Source organism: Symphalangus syndactylus, chromosome 23 (assembly GCF_028878055.3).
Source record: "Symphalangus syndactylus isolate Jambi chromosome 23, NHGRI_mSymSyn1-v2.1_pri, whole genome shotgun sequence".
Classification (NCBI taxonomy): Eukaryota; Metazoa; Chordata; class Mammalia; order Primates; family Hylobatidae; genus Symphalangus; species Symphalangus syndactylus.
In genome coordinates, this window is record NC_072445.2 from 36393270 (window position 1) to 36416050 (window position 22781).

General features: G+C 47.8%; 2 protein-coding genes and 1 long non-coding RNA gene across 17 annotated transcripts in view; 1 reads left to right on the top strand and 2 right to left on the bottom strand.

Annotated features, from left to right (window-relative positions):
- ZNF76 (zinc finger protein 76) overlaps nt 1–5756 on the bottom strand; it is a 32713-nt gene extending 26957 nt beyond the window's left edge. For 5 of the 9 annotated variants that reach the window (XM_063632164.1, XM_063632162.1, XM_055264404.2 and 2 more), the window contains exon 1: nt 4013–5756. The gene's annotated coding sequence lies outside the window, so the exon portion shown is untranslated. Of the gene's footprint in view, nt 1–3898 lie in introns of all 9 variants that reach the window. The other 4 variants (XM_063632165.1, XM_063632163.1, XM_055264405.2 and 1 more) reach the window with 1 other exon arrangement.
- The window catches only part of LOC129473689 (uncharacterized), a 31491-nt gene continuing 13017 nt past the window's right edge, over nt 4308–22781 (top strand). For 2 of the 3 annotated variants that reach the window (XR_010119039.1, XR_010119038.1), the window contains exons 1-2: nt 4308–4450; nt 19644–19726. This is a non-coding gene — a long non-coding RNA (uncharacterized lncRNA). Of the gene's footprint in view, nt 4451–19643; nt 19727–21866; nt 21981–22781 lie in introns of all 3 variants that reach the window. The other variant, XR_008654338.2, reaches the window with a different exon arrangement.
- Nucleotides 9069–22781, bottom strand: part of SCUBE3 (signal peptide, CUB domain and EGF like domain containing 3) — a 41460-nt gene continuing 27747 nt past the window's right edge. For all 5 annotated transcript variants that reach the window (XM_055264399.2, XM_055264398.2, XM_063632158.1 and 2 more), the window contains 12 exons: nt 22481–22597; nt 22229–22333; nt 21818–21934; nt 21358–21516; nt 20899–21114; nt 20319–20480; nt 19944–20111; nt 19264–19425; nt 18650–18847; nt 17672–17824; nt 17483–17562; nt 9069–15206 (listed from right to left, as the gene is read on the bottom strand). In XM_055264399.2, the coding sequence (XP_055120374.1) occupies nt 15057–15206; nt 17483–17562; nt 17672–17824; nt 18650–18847; nt 19264–19425; nt 19944–20111; nt 20319–20480; nt 20899–21114; nt 21358–21516; nt 21818–21934; nt 22229–22333; nt 22481–22597 (1787 nt within the window). In that variant the 3' untranslated portion in view covers nt 9069–15056. The remainder of the gene's footprint in view (nt 15207–17482; nt 17563–17671; nt 17825–18649; nt 18848–19263; nt 19426–19943; nt 20112–20318; nt 20481–20898; nt 21115–21357; nt 21517–21817; nt 21935–22228; nt 22334–22480; nt 22598–22781) is intronic.

Here is a 22781-nt window from a genome sequence, read left to right on the forward strand (position 1 = left end):
CTAAGTAAACAAATCTAAGGCAAGAGCTCCTTTTTAAAATCCACCCACAGCAGTTGTAGAACCCAGGGTATACCCTTTCCTCAACTCTAGTTTTAGTTTCTGCTGTATTTATTGCTGTACAGCCAATAAGTACATTATAAGAGACCTGGGAATTTGGTGACCCACAGAATAGACTTTTGGATGTGGATCTTTGATGTCACATTTTGCTACTGACTCTCCAGACTTCAGTGGGTGGGGATTATCAAGTTTTCCCAGGGCTTGGAAAACAATGGGGCTAATTCAGTGCCTGCAGAAGCTGACACCCAAAGCGTTCTACCCTGAGGGCATATACAGCAAGCAGCTTCATAACAGGATAGTGGGAGGGTGTCCAGGAGACACAGCTAGACTGATTCTGAAGGACTTCCAAGGGCTCTCTCCCTGCCCTCTAAAAAACCAAGATCCTTTGGTGATCTATTATCAGAAGTCATCAGAAGTTCCCAGAGAAGAGTGTAGTTCTCTGGATAAACCGAAGAGACTGATGAATTTTGGTGGGACAGTGCGGCATATGAAGGAAGCAGAGCTGAAAGCAGCAGGGGCTGCTTTTTTTCCCCCTGCTAGGACCAGAGGGAGGTGGGCACGCCGGGCTCGGGACCTTCCCGGGGCCCTGGAGATAGATGCACAAGAGAGTGGAGGAAGAAAGGAGCAGAGCTGAGATGGAAGGGAGATTTATATTGTAATCAGTTATCAAGATTGGTGAGGTGAGGATAGCTGAGGGGACAAATAAGAGGAAGGCAGGAAGGGGAAGGCCCTGTGGAAGGGTGAAAGACAATCCGGGTTTGAAAAGGTGAGGGAGGAATCTGAGAGGCAGGATCTCACAGGATACTGGGCAGGGGTATGAGAGGAGAGGCCTTAGAATGGGAGGGTGTTTAAGTTATACAGGATTGGTTCATGCTGGGATGGAAGGAGCTGATCCCATTGAAGCTAGTCACATCAAGAGGTCACTAAATGAAGGACAAATTATATGAAGGTTTCAGGTCACAGAATGTGGCTGAGGATGGCAGAAGGTGGGGTGGTGGGAGTAGAACACTGAGACTAAAAATAGGATGAAAGACTACTGGGCTAGAGGGTTTTAGAGCATACAGACATGTGGATTCCTGGGGCTAAGGGACTTAACAAGATGAAAGGATTTGGGGTAAAGTGCCAGTGAGGTGGGAGACACTGTACGGTGAGTGAGTTCACAGGGTAAGGGCTGGGAGCCTCAAAGATTCATAGAACAAGAGATATATGGGCAAAGGATGAAGACAAGTTGACTGTTCTTCATCCTAGGGTTTGAAGACACTACTCCAGTAGGGTTCAAGACACTACTCCAAAATATGGCAACTTGAGAAAATGGCAGTAGGAAGGTCACTCTCACTTTCTCCGAGGCTCTTCTCCCCTGAAGCAGATCACAAAACCTAGGAAGGATTTTTCTGACTTTCCCCTGAAGCAGGTCATAATACCCTCATAGAGAGGTGCCCTCCCTATATTCAGAGGAAAGAAGCACCCTTATCTGTGAAGACACAGGGACACAGAGAAAAGCCTGAACAAACAGGCCTTTCTAAGTTTCTCCCAGTTTATTACTATTTGATATTACCCTTTTTGTATTTTTCCACAACTATCCACTCTTCATCAAATCTAGTATAAAAATACACAAGTTTAATCATTTCTTTGGGTCTTCATTTCCTTATGCAGGCTCCTGTCACATGAAACTTACATTAAATAAATGTATATAATCTTCTCTTATTAAATCTGTTTTGTTATAGGGGCCTAAGCCATGAACCTAAAAAGATATTTTCCCTCCCCTACAAGGCACAGGGGCTTCAGGGGACATGAGATCAAAAGTCATGAACAGTAGGATGAGAAAGTCACCAAGTTACATGGCAAAGGGTAATAGAAACGGGGGTCAGGGCCAGTATCGGTGGCTCACGCCTATAATCTCAACTACTTGAGAGGCTAAGATGGGAGGATCCCTTGAGGCTAGGAGCTCAAGAACAGAAACCTTGGGGATCAAGGAATGAGTTGATGTTGGATTTAGGAATTACTAGAAAATAAGGAACAAGGAGCTGAGGTTGAGTAAGTTTGGGGGAAAGACAGGCAATGGAGTAGGGTTTTGTTTTGTTTTTTTAAACTGTGGGTTCAAATCTTAGCTCTGCTACTTAGCTGTGTGAGTTTCTGGTTCATTTCTCTGAAACCAACCAACCAACCAACCAACCAACCAAAAATATGGGAAGGGAAAATGGTGGATATAATAATAATTAACTCTTGGGGCTGTTGAGAGGTAAATTTAACTTATACATCCAGAGCGTGGCACACAGTAGGTATTCAGCAAGCCAATCGTTAATGAGGTAAAATCAGGGTAAGAACCAGAGAAGTGAGGCTACAGCAGAGATGAGAAGATAGGGATTCCAAGATGTCAGTAGTAGCAATATAATGCAAGCTATGGGCCACATGTTCAGTCTGTTAAATCCCTAGCACTCAGGACAGAGTAAGATCCATAGCAGCTTCTCATTTCTAACAACAGCTTATGCTAAGGGTTCCTATGAGCCAGGCATGGTGCCCGGTGCTTTACATGTGTTATGTCAGGCACTACTATTTTCTCCCTTAGCAGAGGTGGATACTGAAGTTAAGACAGGCTAAATAATATACCAAAAGTCCCATAGCTGAAGGGCCAGAATCAGACTGGAACCTAGGTTTGTTATGAACTCAATGACCCCAAATGAAGCACTCTGCTATACTGCTTTGCAAACATGTTAACTGATGGGGCCTGATCAAGGGAAATGGGTATGCATTATTAAGAGTGAAGAGGGTGATCCGGGAATGAGGGAGTAAGGTTCATGATGCAAGCAGATCCTGGGGTGAGGTTACAAGAGGAAACTTCCAGGGTGGGGTACAAAGATGATTGCAAAAAAATATTATCTTGACTGAGAACTGCATAATTTCACAATTTCACAGATGGAAGGAAACACAAAGATCATCTAACCCAACCTCATCACAGTCATGATGAGAAACTGAGGTCCAGACTAAGGAGGGGGCTTCTCCCAGGTCCCTAAAGCACAGCAGTGACAGAGCTGGGACCACACACTGGATTGACTGGATTCTGGATTGATCCAGAATTCTCTGATGCCTCCAATTATTACTACTTCATATTAATCTCTATATCCTCCTCAGCACCAGAAAGGTGCTGGACGCTTCTAAGTCATGTGCTGATTGACACTGAAGGGCTGGGATCGCAGAGAGAGATGCCAGTGGGGGTGATTTTAGGATAAAGACAGACGTGGAACGAGGGTCATAGGGCTACAGGGTAAAGATACTGAGGGTTGTATACAAAGTGAGTGGGTGGAAAACTATTGGAGTAGGGCTTAGGAGTTGCCAGCAGAGTTTTGAGCGGAGTCACCGAGTTTGTGGGGAACAGAAGGTAGAATCGGAGGGGCCAGGAGGGTTACCCAGGTTTGGGGGTCACTAAGGAGGAGTGTAGGGATCTTAGGGTCATGTGTGTCACCGGATTAAAACTGAGGGAGTCACTGGTTGGTGGGTCTCTGAGAAGTGCTGGGGAAATTCCCGGGTTAGCAGCAAATGAATAATAACCAACGGTTACCTGGTGAGGTCTTGGGGTCAGTGGGTGGGGTGTGGGGTCACAAGGGTGGAGGCGGGCGCCGTCACGGGGTGGGGTTTGGGAGTCACGGGGGAGGAGCCGCAAGGCGGAAAACAGGGGCAGGGACCCTGGGTGGGGGAGGGGGACCGGCCGCGGTCCAGCGGCCAGGCCGCCCTGCTAGGACCAGAGGGAGGTGGGCACGCCGGGCTCGGGACCTTCCCGGGGCCCTGCGCCCGCCCGGCCTCCCGCCCTGGGCATGGTTGGCCCACTCTTCCCGCAGCCACCAACCTGACAGCCCCCGAGGGCGACTCCGCCGACAGACCGCCATGCACCGGGCCCCGCCACCAGCGCCGGCCCCACAACCCGCCTGCGCCATAGCCCGCCCGCCCGCGCGCAGCTTGCCTCGCGCGATATCCAGGTTCCAGGGCCGCCGCACTTTCCTCTCCTCTTGGCGCGCCTCTACCGGGCCCCGGAACCCGTATAGAAAATACCGGGCACGGTCCACCCCGCCCCCCGCTTCGCCGCGGCAGCCATCCAACTTATCCTGGTTCCGGGGCTCCTGGAGCCCAGGCGGCCGGGATCTGAACCGAGCTCCTCGGAGCCCCGCCCCCCACAAGGCCGGGGTGACGCACTGCCCGCGAGGCTGAGCGGCCAGGGAAGGCGTGCTGACGTCACGACGCCCGGGTCAGGGCCTGGGCGCGGCTCGGAGCCGGGTCGTCGCTATAGCAATCGGGAACCGCTACCTGTCCGTTCCAAGGATTCGGTCCACCAGAAGCGTGAGGAGGTGGCGGAGGCCTCGAGGGCTTTGCGCCATCACTTCTGCGGCCTGCGGGCGAGAAGGTGCGCTTCGGGAGTAGCGCGGGAGGACAGGAGGCGCAGGTTGTGAGGGACGCAGGCCCCGGGGCTTCGGTCTCTGTCCTCCGAGCTCAGAGCCGCCAGGCTTCTTCCCGGCCGCGCGCTCGGCACTCACTGTCTTACGGTCCCGAAGCGCTTTAAGGTGCGCAGTTCGCAGGCCTTGCCTACTGATCTCGAGCCACCCCTCGAAGGAAGCAGTTGCAGGTATTAAGAGCGCCTTATTGAAAAGGACGATGTAGAGGGGCGGTTAGGGACTCGCCTCCTCAGGGAGAGCGCCCTGGCGGTCCTCTCAGGTTGTCTCTCATTCCCCGTCAGCTCCACCGTCAGGCTCGAAACCGGCTACTCCCTTTTGTAGGCTTGCTTTGGGGTGAACATAAAAACCAAGCCCATTTACTGTTTCCCTGCTGGGAGGGGCTGCGATTGGGAAATTTTCAGAAACCTGAGGGAAAATTAAAAGGGAGCGAGCTTTCGGTAAAAAATCAAATTAAAAAGGTGGGGCGTTAGAGAAGGAACTGGTAGATTGCCTTTTAGGAGAGGAACTGGGTGCCTTGGAGGAATGAGGTGAGAAACTTTCGCCTCTCTATCTTTTCAGACTTTAACTGGTTTCTTTCGTATTTTCCCCGCCCCGAAAACAATTTAACTTAATAAGAATAATTTTTAAAGGACGTAAACTAGACACAGTTACAAAGTACGGGGTTTGGGGCTTGTGGTAGCTAAAGGTGTCTTTGGGGACATGGGCATCCTTTTCCTCTCCTGCCTGAAGAGCTTAACTAGAAAGCCCCCTTTTCAGTCTTAGACATCCCCTCTTCCTGATCTTATTTGTTCTGGCTGGGACCAGAGTTCAGTTTAGGTAGGCCAGTGAGTGACAATTGATGGTTAGAATCCCTATGGTTAGAATTAATCCCTTCTGTATCTCCCAGTATGGAAATAAACTGCCTGGCCACTATGCTGCCCTCTTTCCATTCCTTTTTGGCGGAAGTTTGACAAGTTATTTCCCATAGAAAATACCTTATAGGCCAGGCGCCGTGGTTTAAACACCTGTAATCCCAGCACTTTGGGAGGCTGAGGCGGGCGGATCACGAGGTCAGGAGTTCGAGACCAGCCTGGCCAACATAGTGAAACCCCCCTCTCTACTAAAAATACAAAAAATTAGCTGGGCGTGGTGGCGAGCGCCTGTAATCCCAACTACTCAGGAGGCTGAGGCAGGAGAATTACTTGAACCCGGGAGGCGGAGGTTGCAGTGAGCCGAGATTGCACCATTGCAGTCCAGCGCGGGCAACAGTGTGACTCCGTCTCAAAAAAAAAAAGAAAAAGAAAATACCTTATAGATACAGAGAGAGGATTAAGTAGCTTCTCTTACAATATGAATTGAGGGTTAGAAATACCGCAGGGAATAGAACTCAGGCTGTACCTGAGTTTGTCCCTCTCCAACCACCCTTTTTCCATAGCTATATATATGTATATATATATGTATCTGTCTTTTCTCACATTCCTTACGGATTGTAATCTGATGGCCAGTCACCTCTGCAATTATACATTTAACAAGAGCTCTGGGAAACAGTGTCTGAATCTGAAGTAATGATCCTAATGGAGGGTAATTTCAGGTCCTCAGGAGAATTGGTGAGGATATTTTGGAGCGCAGTATTGAAGACCATTGCTAGCAGTTTCTGTCCTATCCCTTCCCCTCAACATATAGGCTAGTGATCTTCAGACATTTTTTAGAATGAGCCCATAAAAGAATTTTGAAGAGCTATGTACCTCTTGTTCATTTTTAAGTTGATACCTAAATTTTCCTTCATTAATTTAAATACTTATAGAGGATACAATTTCGAATTTTGACATCTTAAACTAAGACTTACATCATTCTTTTTTTGTTTTTGAGACGGAGTCTCGCTCTGTCAACCAGGCTAGAGTGCTGCAGTGGCGAGATCTCAGCTCACTGCAACTTCCCCTTCCAGGTTCAAGCGATTCTCCTGCCTCAGCCTCCCAAGTAGCTGGTACTACAGGTGTGCACCACCATGCCCGGCTAATTTTTTGTATTTTTAGTAGAAACGGGGTTTCACGGTGTTAGCCAGGATGGTCTCGATCTCCTGACCTCATGATCCACCCGCCTTGGCCTCCCAAAGTGCTGGGATTACAGGCATGAGCCACCGCACTTGGTCTACATCATTCTTAATGTATCCGGCAGGCCAGGCACAGTGGCTCATGCCCAGAGCAAGAGAGAAAGTTAAAATAATGGGCCGGATGCAGTGGCTCAGGCCTGTAATCCCAGCACTTTGGGAGGCCGAGGCAGGCGGATCCCGAGGTCACGAGTTCGAGACCAGCCTGGCCAAGATGGTGAAACCCTGTCTCTACTAAAAATACAAAAATTAGCCGGGCATGGTGGTGCGCGCCTGTAGTCCTAGCTACTCGGGAGGCTGAGGCAGGAGAATCACTTGAACCCGGGAGGCAGAGGTTGCAGTGAGCCGAGATCGTGCCACTGCACTCTAGCCTGGGCGACAGAGTAAGAGTCTGTCTCAAATTAAAAAAAAGTATCCGGTGGATTCCAAGTACCCTAAAAATCTAATGCCTACAATCATCCACTGAAAAATATATGAACAAGCTCTTCAACAGAAATTTTATATGGTTCTCTTTCTCCTTAAACTTCGAATTCCATTCACTTCCTATAATTATTATATAATTTACTAAACTTTTTTTTTACTAAATATTACTAAATACTAAATTTTCCTAAATATTTTTAACATTTTTATGACTTGTGAAACTTGAAAAGTACAATTTTTGTTGAAAATGCATCTGTTAATGAGAAATATGGTATTTCTCCCCAATTAGTTCAGGTATTCATGGATTAATATTACTTAATGGTAGAAGGAGATAAGGTGCAACATCAATCCTTTACCTGTTTTTTATTTTTATAGACATGAGTATTGAGAAACCTTGTTTCCACAATTGGGAAAGGAAGAGATTTGTTACAATGATATTCTTTGAGTCTTTGAACTTCTAAATTATGTGCCAACAATCACAGACCTCTATTAATACTATCAAATAGAGTCTTCTTTTAATTTTGTTAAAAGCAAAGGATTAGAAACCACTGAACTTCCAAAAGGATTTCGTTGTTAGAGTCTCAGTTTTGGTTTTATTAAACATGATTATTAATTATCTTTGACCTTTACACTCAGAGACACTTTGTTAATCAGATATTGATTTCCATACTTCTTTGCCTACACAATATTTTTTGGTAAAATTCTTTGATTATTACATATTTTCAAGATCTTTTTGTTAAACTGAAATGCAGATTCAGCTCATTCACTGTATAGAAAACAACTGCCATTTGTGGAATTGGCAAAGCCAGTTTTCATTTCAAACCAATCAGCCAAATCAGACCTACTTTCTGTTAGAAAAATGTCTGACTTTATTCTTCCATTCAAATAAATGTTAACATTCATTTTGAGGAATATTATAAAAATTATTAGGAAATAAATGATTAACTATAGCTTATAAAATGGACCACTAATAAATCAGTCAAGATTAAAATTATTTAGACCTACTATTAACATAATAAATGGTAAAAGTAAGGTAGTACTGTTTTTCATTATAAAATTAGGAATAATGCTGTATAATGTATAGTTAAATCCATCAGTTTTGAGAAGTCATATAGAAGGCATATATTCCCTTGGTAAATGTGTGTGCCTGCTTTCATCAAACTCTTGTTGTTCAGCTTTTGGGAACAATTAAATGAGAATCATGTCTAAAAATCAGAAATAACTAATAATCTTGTTACACAAATTTTTTTCTTCTGTATTTTTTAGAAAGGAAAGCTGTATTTGCTAAGAAATAATGAATTGAGCAGCTAGCAATTTCACTTTTTACTAGGAGATAGAAAATAATAAACATTTTATATAAGATAAAATAGGAAGACTGATTGCAATGGGAATATTTTGATAGGAAGTGGAAAATAATTGCTCCCTCCCAGCTCCCCAGGTTTTTACACCCTGGACCATGCATCAAGATTCAGTGTAGGGGAGAGATATTCCTTTCTTTTGTAAAGTAGAACAAGGACTATGGTGAAAGTGGGGGCAGTAGTAGAATGGAGAATGTGCATGAATATGTCAGCTGGCTCCCAAACGGATTGGTTTTAGAATTTTTTTTTTTTTTTTGAGACAGAGTCTCGCTCTGTCACCCCAGCTAGTGTGCAGTGGCATGATCTCAGCTCCCTGTAACCTCCACCTCCTGGATTCAAGTGATTCTCCTGCCTCAGCCTCCTGAGTAGCTGCAATTATAGGCACACGCCACCATGCCTGGCTAATTTTTGTATTTTTAGTTGAGATGGGGTTTCACCATGTTGGTCATGCTAGTCTCAAACTCCTGACCTTGTGATCTGCCTGTCTCGGCCTCTCAAAGTGCGGGGTTTACAAGTGTGAGCCACTGTGCCTGGCCTTTTTTTTTTTTTCCAGAGGAAGTTTTGCTCCTGTTGCCCAGGCTGGAGTGCAGTGGCATGACCTCAGCTCACTGCCACCTCCGCCTCCTGGGTTCAAGCGATTCTCATGCCTCAGCCTGCCAAGTAGCTGGGATTACAGGTGCCTGCCACCACGCCCAGCTATTTTTTTTTTTTTTTTCTGAGATGGAGTCTTGCTCTGTTACCCAGGCTGGAGTGCAGTGGCCCAGTTCAGCTCACTGCAACCTCCCCTCCCTGGGTTCAAGAGATTCTCCTGCCTCAGCCTCCCAGGTAGCTGTGATTACAGGTGTGCACCACCACACCCGGTTAATTTTTGTATTTTTAGTAGAGATGGGGTTTCACTATGTTGGCCAGGCTGGTCTCAAACTCTTACCTCAGGTGATCCGCCCACCACAACCTCCCAAAGTGCTGGGATTACAGGTGTGAGCCAGTGCACCTGGCCTGGTTTTAGAAAATATTTTATAGGGAAGTTGAAGATCTGGAAATTTATTCCTTTAAAACTCTCCTCAGACTGATTTGAGGCTATTGCCTGGGTATTCCTTACAGTCTTCATGTACCCTAGGAAAAATCTTCATTTACCCCACTTGGAAGACTTTGGCATATCCAAACTCCAATGTCTCTGACTATCCATTATTTTGAGACACCAAAGCAAATGTCCTAGGAAGTAAGGAGGAAGTCGTGTTGTTCTTGGAATAGAAGTGAGTTATGAGAGAAGTCAAAGAGGATGGCTCCAAGTTGGTATAGTGTGAAGGTCATGGATATGGTCCTTGGCTTTGCAGTTCTAGAAGTGTGATTTTTGGGTCAGTCCACACAAAGGTGTTCATGTTTTGTCACATTAAATCAAACTCATAGGAAGTTAATATACATAATAGCATGCCAGTGCATTCTTTTATACTTATAGCCACCAAGTGAACTGGTTTATCGCTCCTCTTGGGGAAATCTTATCTGGGAAGATCAATTATAATCAGAAAGTTACATGAGGAGCGTGGATCTTGAGCATGGCTATTGTCAATGAGCTGATGAGCAGGTGCTCACTACCTGGCATATAATAGGATCTCAGTAATTATGGAATGAATGTACTTCATCTGTATCTTCATTATAGATGCTAAAGGGTAAGTTTAAGATTCTGATAGGCCACCCCAACATGTTTTTTGATCAGGTAGATTTTTCCTTGTTCCTCAAGTTATACTCTTAAATGGCTATATCATGTAGATATTAAATCCAATAAAATTTCATGTCAGGGAATTATATAATTGCGACAGCGAAGTTTTATCTATCATCTCTGAGCCTAGAAATTGGGACTGTTCATTTATAAAAGAGATTGGAGATTGCTTTCTCGTGCCCTGTAGGAGTAGTGATGGTGGTAGTGACTAAATGATCTGTATTTCACAATACTATATGGTGGCTAAGAGTGTACTGCATACAAAGAATGACACTGGGTGACCCTCAGTGCTGGCACTTTCCTAGAGGTGGGACATCCTGACCAGGGAGGTGCTGAACCACCTGTGGGCTGGCCAGCTGTTGTGGACTGTACTGTGGTGAGGAGGAACAATAAATTTCCCCCACTCCTTAGATCCCCCTCAGGAGATAATACTTGATGCTGCTTTTAAGGACAGACAAAAGACAAGCCTTTTCAAATTTTAAAATCATTAGGGATGAGTTGCCAAAAGATTTGGGTAAGTTTTATTTGGAAGCCAGAAGACATTGTCTCCTCAAGGCTTTTTCTGGCTCTAAGATAAGCTATTGAGATAGAGGGAAAGATGCCGGGCTGAGGAGTTTCATTTAGTATTTTAATAATAATAAAAAAGACATACAAAATCCAAACATTTCTTTTTACAATTCAGATACATATTTTTCCCCAAGTGCAAAATACTCTATGAACTGCATCATTTGCTGTTTATTGTTGATTGTGTAGGAGATGCTTACTAAATTGGCAGCAGTGGAAGGCAGATATAAATACAATATTTTGAGATTTCTTCTGCATTTAACAAAAAGCCTCCCACATGGCGATGATTATTCTGAAACTTGAGTTCAGCTCACACAGAAGAATAAAGTTTTCAGTTTGTTCAAACTGCTACAACCTGTGGTGTCTAAAAAAGCTGATGACAACTGGGGGTTCTGTTCCTTCTAATCATATATTTCCTTGTACAAATAATGGCACAAGGTTAGGGTGTGCTACTTTTGAGACAGGTCAAATGTAAAAATATCCTTGTGTTGTTCGCTCCCACTTTTCTCTTACTGTGCTTAAGAAAGAAACCTGGAGGGTTAACATTTTCTGCTTATGGTCAGTTATACTTTGTCTTGGTACCCCTTGTTTGTGGCTGTAATATTGAGGTTAAGCAGCAAATACAAAAGTTCGAGTGCTCTATAACGTTTTCTGACATTTTGAGATATGACCTCATAATCCATTCCAGAGTCACCTCAAATATGTATATAGAGAACACTTCTCATATATAAAAAGTTTCTCTAGGGCCAAAGACCGGGACTGTGTTACTGAACTTTCAGCAACAAATCTGAGTCTCCACCACCTCAAACTGACCAAATCTTGGGGGCTGTTAAAGCAGTCACAGCTCAGTGCCAGCCTTTGGGGATTTCTAGGCCTGGAGCAGGCAGCTCAGATCCAGGATCTGGTCAGTTTTCTTCTGACTCCAAGAGTTGTCTCAGGTTGTAGGAATAGGCATGGCCTGATAATATAGAAAGAGAGAGGCAGAGAAGTAAAGAGGAACTGCCATGTTGCTGAGGATATAAGTGCCTTTCTGGTATGCATCACTTGGTGCGTGAAGCCCTCCCATTTCCAGGCTCAGAGCAGGTGAGGTTTTGTTTTAAGATGAATGGAAGCCCCACAATACTGTAGCCCCACACCCTACACCCTGCAGAGAGGCCTCTGGGTTGCTTCATGAAGGGTTCCTATTTATACCATCTTTCCATTTCCCTCCAATGGTTAAAAACCTCTTTTCTGTCTGACCTGTAAAGACCTAGAATGTCCCTGAGCGTTGACTCCTCATTCAATCCACTTAACCCCTAGTTTGATGTCCCAGGGCCAGCCTCCTCCATAGATTCAGCAGCAGCTTTGCCTGGGTTCTTAACCCTCCACCTTGGAGGACCTAAATTAAACTTGGTGGACAATAGCAGGTTTTTACCTGCTCACCAAGATCTGCCTTGACATCAATTAAGAAGCCTAGTGGTCTATGCCTTCCATACTGTGGAACTCATTTGCAGGTCTCCTAAGCCATGGAATAAATGGTTGGAGGATGTGTATTTGTATGTATGTATGCATGGTGTGACAGGAAAGGAAGGGAGAAAGGAGAAGCCAGATCCTGAAGGCATAAGTTAAGAAGCATGGTCACCGTTTGGCTTTCCAAGAGATGCAAAACAGCTGGCAGAGAGGAATCAGAAAGTTATCCTAGGCTGGGCGTGGTGGCTCCTGCCTGTAATCCCAGCACTTTGGGAGGCCGAGGCGGGTGGATCACCTGAGGTCAAGAGTTCAACACCAGCCCGGGCAACATGGTGAAACCCCATCTCTACTAAAAATACAAAAATTAGCCGGGCGCAGTGGCGCATGCCTGTAATCCCAGCTACTCGGGAGGCCGAGGCAGAATTGCTTGAGCCTGGGAGGCGAAGGTTGCAGTAGGCCGAGATAGCACCATTACACTCCAGCCTGGGCGACAGAGCGAGACTCCATCTCAAAAAAAAAAAAAAAAAAAAAGAAAGTTATCCTAGCTTCTGGTGGAGAATTAGGATAGTCAAAGTTGATTAAAGCAGTTTTCATGGTGCTTCCTGGGAAGTACAGAGACTCCTACTAAATGACCATTTCCCTTGTTTGGAAGCAGCCATTTTGCATCTTTACAGTGGCCCTCCTTGACCCAGAAAGACAAAGGTAGCCAGACACTGTACCCACAAGGGCCGTGATGTTGGCTAATGGTTGTCAGGGAATCTAGCTGTGTCACTGGCTACCTACTGCTATGGCCGTTTTGGCTGATGAATGCTACTGATGGGAGAGCAGGGGTTCAGACTCCTTTATTTAGTGTTGAGTCTCCTGGGGGAGCAGTAGCCTAGGACAGTCACCTAGAAATGAACCTGAGCTGTTCTGTGAGTTACCAGGAGAGTTAAAAAAAAAAAAAAAGAAATGAACCTGAGGAGTCAGTTGGTAGCCTTTGATTGATTGGGACTACAGCTTTGGGGGAACTAGAGTGAGAAAACAGAAAATAATTTTATAGGCAACAGTTGGATTAAGGGCAGAATGTGTGCAGGCTTTGGGCTTGGGCATGGACTTGATTCTTCTTCCATTTGATTCTTTCTTCCTTCTGAAAAACAGTAGTTGAGGAAGCTAAGCTTGAAGTCAACTTCTAAGGGAAGTGACCAGAGCCAGGCAAATATCTGATGCCTTCTGTCTTATTCTTGGCTCCCACAGCTTTGTTTCTGGCCTTGGGACCCTGAGTCAGCCCATCCCCAGGTGGTATGTCCTGGTCCTCTTCCATGTGTACACCAGGGGATAACAGGATGAAGACAGGGAAAAGATGGAGGTTTTCCCTACTTGGGGAAGAGAATCACTGACCAGTTCCATTGGCCTCTACAATCATGAGGTCCACGCTGACTCCATGGAGAGGCATAGGGATAGCAGGATTGGTTTAGCAAACATAGGTCTCTCTCCTTCCTGCTCCATCAAATCCCCAGAATTATTTTCCTACACATCAGATGCCTCTGCGCAATTACCCTGGATTACCACAGCCAAGGGCTCTAGGTGGCCAGTGGTGGCATAGAGACAGATCAGATGCTCCAGCACTCAAGGTTCATGAGATTCAAAACCAATTTGCTTCCACTCCAAACATACACTCTTTTCTCTTGGGCAGCTATAAATAGGGTTTTGCTAATAGAGGAAAAAGAAACAAAAACAAAAAACAAACCCAGAAAACAAAAACTCCTCTGTCTAGACAACATAGAAAGACTCAAAACGATTGCACTTATTAGGTGTGGACAGGGTGGGCAGGAGGCTCGCCAAGTGCACACACATTCCTTTTGCTGCCCACAGCCTGAGGCCAGAGGTAGGTGGCTCCAGGCTGGCTGCAGAGTGGGGTCCTCTTTGGTGAAGCCCACAAGCCAGCTGGGGCTACAAGGGAAAAACAACTGTAGGGCAAGGCCTAGGCTGGCTTCAGGTCAATAGCCATGTTTCTTTAAGGACAACATGTAGCAAGGGGAGTAGGGCTCCCCCAGGGAGCATCACATGGGGCTGAGGAGGTGGCTGGGCCAGGGAAGACAAGTAAGAAAAGGGATTAGTGTTTGAAGTTGACTTCCAATTGTTCTGTGTCTAGTCCTTTAGATGATACATTTTTTCTTTCTGTTTTGTTTTTTTTGGCAATGCTTTAAAACCTGGTTTCTGTCCTGCAGAGCTACAGTCTTTCTCTCAGGGAGCTACAGCGGGGCATTCAACATGACAATGCCTGCTGCTCTTCCTCATTTAGCCGGTGTCCACTAACTCAGTGTTGTGGGCCATTTGTAAACCCTTATGGAGTAGACCCCAGGCAGACGTGGGGAAAGAAAGAGAGGATCTGTATAGACAAGAAAGCTGGCCATGTGGGAAGTCCAGAGCTCAAACCATGTGCCCCAGAGGACTGGTGCTGGCATTAAGCCTGTAAATCAAAGGCTTCTTTGGCAGGACCCTGGGCTGTTAGAATCACCCTAGGGAGCAGAGCCAGGGGACATTTTGGCTCCTGACTAGCAAGGCACAACCCTATAATGGCAGAAGCCCTTCTTTCCCCTCCCCGTTCCCCACCAGACCCACTTCCTTCATGGGCCTCTAGCACCCTTCCAAGCAGATGGGGTCAGGAATGTGAGCTGGTAAAATGGGCAGTGGAAGGGGCTGTACTGTTTCTTTACATCTCAGGGGGACTACAGCCAGTACTGAATGGCTTTTCTAGGGAGTATGTTAGAAAAGGGGAAACAGTAGAGAGGCAGGCAGAGAGAGACAAGGAAAGGAAACTAGAAAGACAGAAAGGGAGAGTGCCTGGTCTGTGTAGTGATATTTTTTTTTTCCCTCCAAAAAGAGAGGAGAGAGTTCCTTGTCTGAGGGTAGGGGGCTGCCGGCTTTGAGGGCTAAGGAGTCTGGGGGCTTAAAAAATTGGGTCTCTGAGCCTAGGATTACTATTTGTAGGGCCTCAGGAAGCTGGAAACTTTGGAGCGGAGCAGCTTGATGAAGGATTTTGGCAGCATCTCCTTGTGTTTCTCTGTGTACTTGAAGTAGTTCTGGGGGTGGGCTAGCACCTCAAAGAAGGCCTTGATGAGCTTCTTGTCCTGCAAAGGATGGCAGGGAGCAATGTCAGCCTCAGTGTCAGGGGTAGGAAAGAGAAACACCATGACTCAGCAGCCCTTCTTGATGTCTACTAGGCGTCCTACACTGAATATATCCAGAGGGCAACTCTGGATTCCCATTCCTACCATCTGCCCTTATTCTGGAATTCCACAACTGAGTCAATGGCAGCTCCATCCTTCTGTTGCTTAGGCCCCAATCCTTGGAGCCATCCTTGAATCCTCTTTCTTGCCTACAAGTATAGCAAATCCTATTGACTCTACCTTCAAAATATGTCTGGGTCTGACCACTCTCATCATCTTCCCAAGCCACCATTGTCTCTGACTTGGAGTACTGTAGTAGCCTCCTAACTGGTCTCCATGCTTCTACCTTTGTCCCTCCATAGACTCTTCTCCCCACAGCAGGCAGAGTGACTTTTTGTGTTTTTAATTAGTTCATCTTTTTCCTGTTTGAAACTCTTCTCTGGTTTCTTTTATCACTCATAGGCTGAATGTGATCTGTGTCTTGCTTTCCACCTCCACTCTCGCTCCCTCTGCTGAGCCACACTGGCCTTCTCGAGGTTCCTGAACACACTAAATTGCTCCCATGCTCCTTAGCTTGGAATGCTCCTCCCTCATCTTCTAATGGGGAGCCCTTTTACCTCATTTAGGTCTCTTCTCCTTAGAGGCCTTTCCTGACCACCCTGTCTGCAACAGCAGCATGCTATGTGGAGAGCCTACTAGGTGCCAGGCACTGTGCATTAAAACTCAGATCTTCTGGCTTCTAGGCTGGTGCTCCTTCCATGGCGTCAGTGGATTTTTCAAATAAGAAGTAGGGGTTTCAGCCTCTTACCCCACTTTAATCAGAACAGCTGCACTGCTTTATGTGTTGGAATTTCACAGTACATTTGATTTGAAATAAGGGTTCAGATGCTTTTAAAATGTTTGGAAAGTATTGTCAAAAGTATATTCTTTGAAGTCTGCAAGTTCTAGGTGATTTTTGTTGTCAAGGCTTTTATTTTGATGATAATATAAAAATATTTTGCTAATACTAACTTTTTTGCCGTGATAATTTATGAAGGATAATTCTGTGACTATGACTATAGTTTCTTTTTTTTTTTTTTTTTTTTTGAGACTGAGTCTAACTCTTGTTGCCCAGGCTGGAGTGCAATGGCATGATATCAGCTCACTGCAACCTCTGCCTCCCTGGTCCAAGCAATTCTCCTGCCTCAGGGTCCTGAGTAGCTGGGATTGCAGGCGCCCGCCACCACATCCAGCTAATTTTTTGTATTTTTAGTAAAGATGGGGTTTCACTACATTGGCCAGGCTTGTCTGGAACTCCTGACCTCAGGCGATCCACCCGCCTCAGCTCCCCAAAGTGCTGGGATTACAGGCGTGATCCACCATGCCCAGCCAGACTATAGTTTCTTAAGGAAGATTTTCTCAAATTGGGATTCACCGACCCAGGGCATCTAGTCCATTCTTCAATGTTGGAAGTATTTATTTTCCTTGAAAAGAAGTCTGTACATAAATTGATTCTGAGAAAGCTGTGCTAGATCTGCCGCTGCTTTTTTTGTTTGTTTTTTTGAGACAGAGTCTCACTTTTGTCACCCAGGCCAGAGTGCGATGGCGCCATCTCGGCTCACTGCAACCTGCACCTCCTGGGTGCAAGCGATTCTCCTGCCTCAGCCTCCTGAGTAGCTGGGATTATAGGCGCCTGTCACCGCACCCGGCTAATTTTGTATTTTTACAAAATTAAGACGAGGTTTCACCATGTTGGCCAGGCTGGTCTCAAACTCCTGACCTTATGTGATCCACCTGCCTAGGCCTCCCAAAGTGCTGGGATGATAGGTGTGAGCCACCGCGCCCAGCCGATCTGCTGCTGCTTAATGAGGCCTGGGGAGGGAATAGGGGAAGGAAGGGACTTATGCAAATGTATCTTTCTATACTTCATTTTCCCTATGTCTCTTGGAAGAGGTAGGGACATTTCTTCTCCTCACTTTCCCTTTCTCTTCCAAGTTTTCCCCAAGGTGTAATATAGTGTGGGTGATGCTGCAGTCGGATAGGCTTGGGCTCAAATCCCAGCTTTCCCATGGGGCAGGTTCTTTAACTCTCTATGCCCCAGTTTTCCCATCTGTAAAGAGGCAATGGAGAAAGCACCTACCTCATAGAGCTATCGTGTCTATCAAATAAGAATATTCATGTAAGCACTTAGCATATTGCCTACATATTGTTACATGCTCATTAAATGTTAGCTATCATTATTGTTAATATTTATTCACCTTTAAAATCTCCTGGTGGTTTTCAGAGGCATAGAGCCGGCCATCTCGCACAATGTCTTCTACCAGCTGCTCATAGTCCTCTGCAAAGTCAACCAAGGGGAGGGGCTCAGGGGCGGGAGCTCTTCCTGCTCTCCTGGTTCCCTCTCAAAACTTATATACCTCCCCTTCTCACCCACCTCCTTGGCTTACCATCATAGGTAACATAGGGGATCTGGAAGCCACGGGCGCTGTTGGCCTCACTTGTCTTGAAGTTGATCCAGAGCTTCCTGGAACGGGCAGTGAAGGCAATGGGACGCTCGTAGGTCTGGCAGGTCTCATAAGTGGTAATGGAGGATGGGGATGCTGGGAAGGCAAGCAGCAGGTCAGTAGAGCAGCAGGGCAGGCTACCTAAGCCCTCCTAGAACGTGGGCTGTAGAGCTGGTGGTGGGGGTATGGGGCAAGAGAGAGAATCATTCTGACAAAGGCTCCCGCTTCGCATACATACACCCTACCCCACACCCTCTCCCACTGCCCACTGGGCTCATTCCACAATTCCTCCTTGATACCTGGCACTCACATAGTGTAATAAATTTGACATTTAAATGAATGGAATGGCAAAAATGCTGGGATAGGAAAGTGATACATGTAACGCCATTGGAGTTCTAGCCCCACTGCTAGCTTTCTTTCTTTTTTTTTTTTGAGACAGAGTCTCGCTCTGTCACCCAGGCTGGAGTACAGTGGCGCAATCTCGGCTCACTGCAAGCTCCGCCTCCTGGGTTCACGCCATTCTCCTGCCTCAGCCTCTCCGAGTAGCTGGGACTACAGGCGCCCGCCACCACCCCCAGCTAATTTTTTTTTTGTATTTTTAGTAGAGACGGGGTTTCACCGTGGTCTCGATTTCCTGACCTCGTGATCCGCCCGCCTCGGCCTCCCAAAGTGCTGGGATTACAAGTGTGAGCCACCGCGCCCGGCCCCACTGCTAGCTTTCTTAACTCTGTTTTCTACCAAACGTGTTATTGCTGTTTTCCTTTGTTAGCTTCTCCCTTCCTAAAGGCCTCTTACTATTTCACCCTCATAGATCCCTAACTTCACTGCCCAACTTCTTCCTGTATCAGTCTCTCTCTTTGTCTCTCCGCCTTAACCAGATTTGGACTGCCCTTCCCTGGCCCAGCTCTGCAAGCCACCCACAGTTCTTTCTCATGACGAGGACGTCCCCACACTCATCCTCAGATGGCAGGAAGATCTCTGGTACCACGATAAGGATCTTGCGCTTGGGTGGGGGGTTGATGTTCCAGATGCACTCCACACCGGCTGGGTAGTTGCCCGGGTAGTTGGGGGACTCGATATAGCCAGTGAACTCACCCAGCTCCCCACCACACTGACGATCTGCAGCCAAACCCCAGTGGATAAAACAAGAAAGAGAAGGGAAGTCAGTGGGGAAGTGCGCTGGGGGAATTGAAGAGTTCTGAAGTAGAGGTCAGACATTTATAGGAAGCCTGCATCCTAGTTCATCATTATTTTCCAAGCTCTGAGTCCATCTTCCTTCCTGCCCTTTTAGTACCTTCTCTTCTCACTTCACCTGTCTCTGCTTCCTCATTACCTGTCTTCAGGGAGAGGGTGTTACAGGGTCCAGCCGAGCAACTGACCTTGAGATTGAGTGAGTTAGGGAGAGGTGGAAGGTGGAGTTTTCCTGCCCCTCCACCCCCCGGCCCTGTTCCCTGTTGGTTTCACACCCCTCCTTTAGATGTCCACTGCTCCCAGGCCTTTCTCCTCCCTTTTCCACAGCCTGGCTTGCCACGTACTCTTGCATTGGGCCACACTGGTAGAACCATCAAAGTCTGTGCTTGTGTTTCCTGGACAGCGGGTGCAGAAGTTCTGACGGAAATCGGGCTGATAGGAGCCCATGGCACAGCGAATGCAGCGATGGATGCTGGTATTGTAGTAGTGCCCTGGGGAGCACTGGACTGTAGGCAAGGGAGAAGGGCAGGAATCAAGATGGTAGGCAGGTGGGAGTTACAGGGCATGGGATGGACAGGATACATTCATCTTGGAGAATCAGGAGATCAGATACATCAAAGTTTTTTCTAGGGTCTCAACCTTTCCCAGTCATGCCAGAATTTAAGCCCATGGAAAAACAGAGTTTACAGAGTGGTTGGCTACAGTGCCAATCCTTTTCTTTCAGACGCTGAGCACAGTGCCAAACCTATGTAGAAACTCATTTGGGATATGGAGGAGAATATGCCACCAGTTCTCCAAAGTGGAGGGGTAAGTGGGACTGTTAATTATTTCTCAGTTCCCAAGCTTGGGACTAGTGGAGGAGCAGGGTGGGTCCTGGAAGCAGGATGATATGGTTGGTCAAGTAGCTGGGCCCATTACTGGTTTGGAGAAAATGGTGGGTCAGTGTCCACTTTGGGAAATTGGAGAGTTTTTTGGGAGTAGTTGGGGTTGGGGCATCCCCCAGGGAGGTGAGTAGCTTACTCACCTTTGGTGTCACAGTCTTGGAAGGAAATGGCCCCTTCATGCTTGGTGGTGAGGCCCCCACCACAAGGGAAGCATAGGGTCCGTCCTGCTTCAGGTTGGTAGGTGCCACGTGGGCATGGCTGACAGGGCTTGAACCCATCTGCAGAGTGTTGGCCAGGTGGGCACTGACCTGCAATGAATCAAGGGCCCAACTCTGATGGGGATGGTCCTGAGTCATCCCCATGGGGTCACCCGATCTCAGGAGGCAAAGGTATACAAACAAGATGTTGACTAAGAGAGTGGCCTGGAGCCTGGGCCTGCCCTTTAGGAAATCCCATGCCCATGGGCATCCCAGTGCCCACCCTACCCCACTCTATATTGTTTGTTCCCCTGGCACCTGCACATGTGGTGACGTTGGTGGCTCCAAGAGGCCCGTGGGCATCACTCCCAGGGCAAAGGTCGCAGGAGAGCTGCCCTTCTCTCTCCTGGAAGGTGCCCGCTGGGCATGGCACACACTGCTCCGTCTGGCCGTGGTAATACGTTCCCTGCGGGCAGCTGACTGAGGGAGAGTCGGCCGTGCTAGCCACCCACCCCCCATTTCCCACCACCCGGGCCTGGGACTCCCCTTCCCACTCCCCCCGACAACCCCCGATTCAGGGAGAATCTCTGTCAGGGAACAAACACAATCCTACTTGGGGATTGGGGGGATAGGAGGGAACAAACACAATTTGTCAGGGAACAAACACAATCCTACTTGGGGGGATAGGAGGGTCAAAGCCGTGTGCAGGAGGATTGCCGGCCCCACCTGGCATCCTTCTAGATTTCAGCCTGGGACCAAGGAAGGGAGGACAGCGGGCAGGAGCATCCTGGCTGCCTCATAATTTGAGAAATGCAACTGAGGCCACAAAGGGTCCTGCTCTGAGTCAGGCCCAAACTGGGTCTTTCCTACATCCCTGCTCCCCAGTAAGCTCCCTTACCACACTTGGTCCCAGCACGGTGCTGCCCGGGCCTACAGGACTCCATCGGCTCTGCTCGCTCCCCAGCTACCAGGCCCGGCTTGTGGGCCAGCTCATAATCAAGGCCTGCCAGGCGCAGCAAGAAGCGGTCCTGGTTAATGGACTTTCTGAGCATCTTCAGGGATCCTTTCAGCCGCCGTTCCATTCGCTGTCGGAGGCAGGGCAGCCCACAGCTGGCTGGTGGTGGATGGCCGTGTGTATCAGGGAGGAGGAGAAAGAGTTGCTGTGAGCAGGAGGGCAGGGGAGCAAAGCTGGGAGCTAGGAGGGGCATGGTAAGAGGGACTAGCTTTTAGGCTTGGCACCAGGCAGGGTCTGACCCTAGTACAGGCTCCATGCCTGCCTTTCGCTGCTGAGACCTGTGGTTTCCCCACCTCTGCCCTCCCCTTCCAGTCCTCCTCCCAACAGTGTCCCCAGTCCCACCTGTGGTTTCTTCGGCTCTGACCTCTGCCTCCAGTTCCAGGGTGAGCCTTGTGACTTCTTTGCCTGGAGGGGTTCGGGCCCGTCGGCCCTTGCCCTTCCGAGAGGAGTCACACTTAAGGTGGATGAAGGTGACCTGGCATTCAGAGCAGGGGGCACCACCTGGGAGAGAGGCCTTGTCAACCCCAGGGACATCCTCTGGAAAGTTCTCACTCCCAGCCCAGACAGACCTCCCCAGATCTCTGACTGTAACTATCTCTCAATCCTGTTTTAGTCTAGGGTCCTAATTAGTTGGTGGAGGGGAATATTCTGGGACTTCCTTGGGTGCTATGCCTACAGCTGCTTTTTCCTCTGCTCTGCCTAGAGTTCAGGGTGCTGGTGGGTTTTTGGAAGCAGAGGAGCTGAGGGGTAAGGAGGGTTTAATGGCCAGACAGCCAATTGGAATGGGGTCCCCAGTCCAAACCTGGCCCTGTGATTCTGCCAGCCTCCTCTGTTTTGCCTTTGTTTCGCAGGTGCAAACGGCATTTGGCATCCTTGATCTTGAAGGAGGCCCGTTGTTTAATGGACAGCACTGCAGCCTCTAGAGGGATGGTAGAAACTCAGCACAGTGTGGGATGCCCATGGAGGTCAGGGGTGCCGTGGGGGATGTTGAGAAGCTGGGCAATAAGCCAGGGGCTTGGCTGGGGGGGTGAGATTATGAAAGTCAAGGGGATCAGATGTTAGGGCAGAGGGAGTGAGGGAGCAGGGCTGGAGAATTACAGGGCAAAAAAAGAGGATCCAGGAGAAAGGAAGGCCAGGGGATTGGTGAAGAACAAAAATAAGGGATTAATGTAAGAGAGTAGGGTGGGAACAGGGCTTCTGGGCTGGTGCTCACCATGGCAGTGGTTGGAGTTCGTGCTGTTCCCATTGTGGCCAGCTCGGGCTGGAGCAGCCCTGGGGCTGGGGGTCCCACAGCTCACCGTGAAGCCATTCTCAGACTCTGAGAGAATGAGCCTGTCACAGTTCTGACCTGCCTTCCCAACCCCCGCTGGCTGGAGGAATCCAAAGGGGAACAAAGGAGCTGCCTGAACGGCCAGTCCTTCCTCTTTTCTCCTCCAAAGCTCTCCAGCACCCTCCTCCCATGTACCTGGCAAAAATCGGGCCCTGGAGGGACAGGTCAGGGCACAGGTGTCCTTCTTGCCAGACCGGTTGCAGCTGAGCATGGCTTTCGAGGCCCCAGGACTGCCCTGACACTTCAGTGGCTCTAGGAAGGGGAGAGAGGCCTGAGCAAATGAGTACATTCCTTTCCCACCCTCTCCCTCTATTGGGTAATTTGGAGGAATCAGCTACTTGCATAACTATTGTTGTACCCATGGAGACTGACGATGGGATTGTTTACTACAAATTTCATGTCTAACTCAAAATGGCTACATTCTCCACCCTTTCCC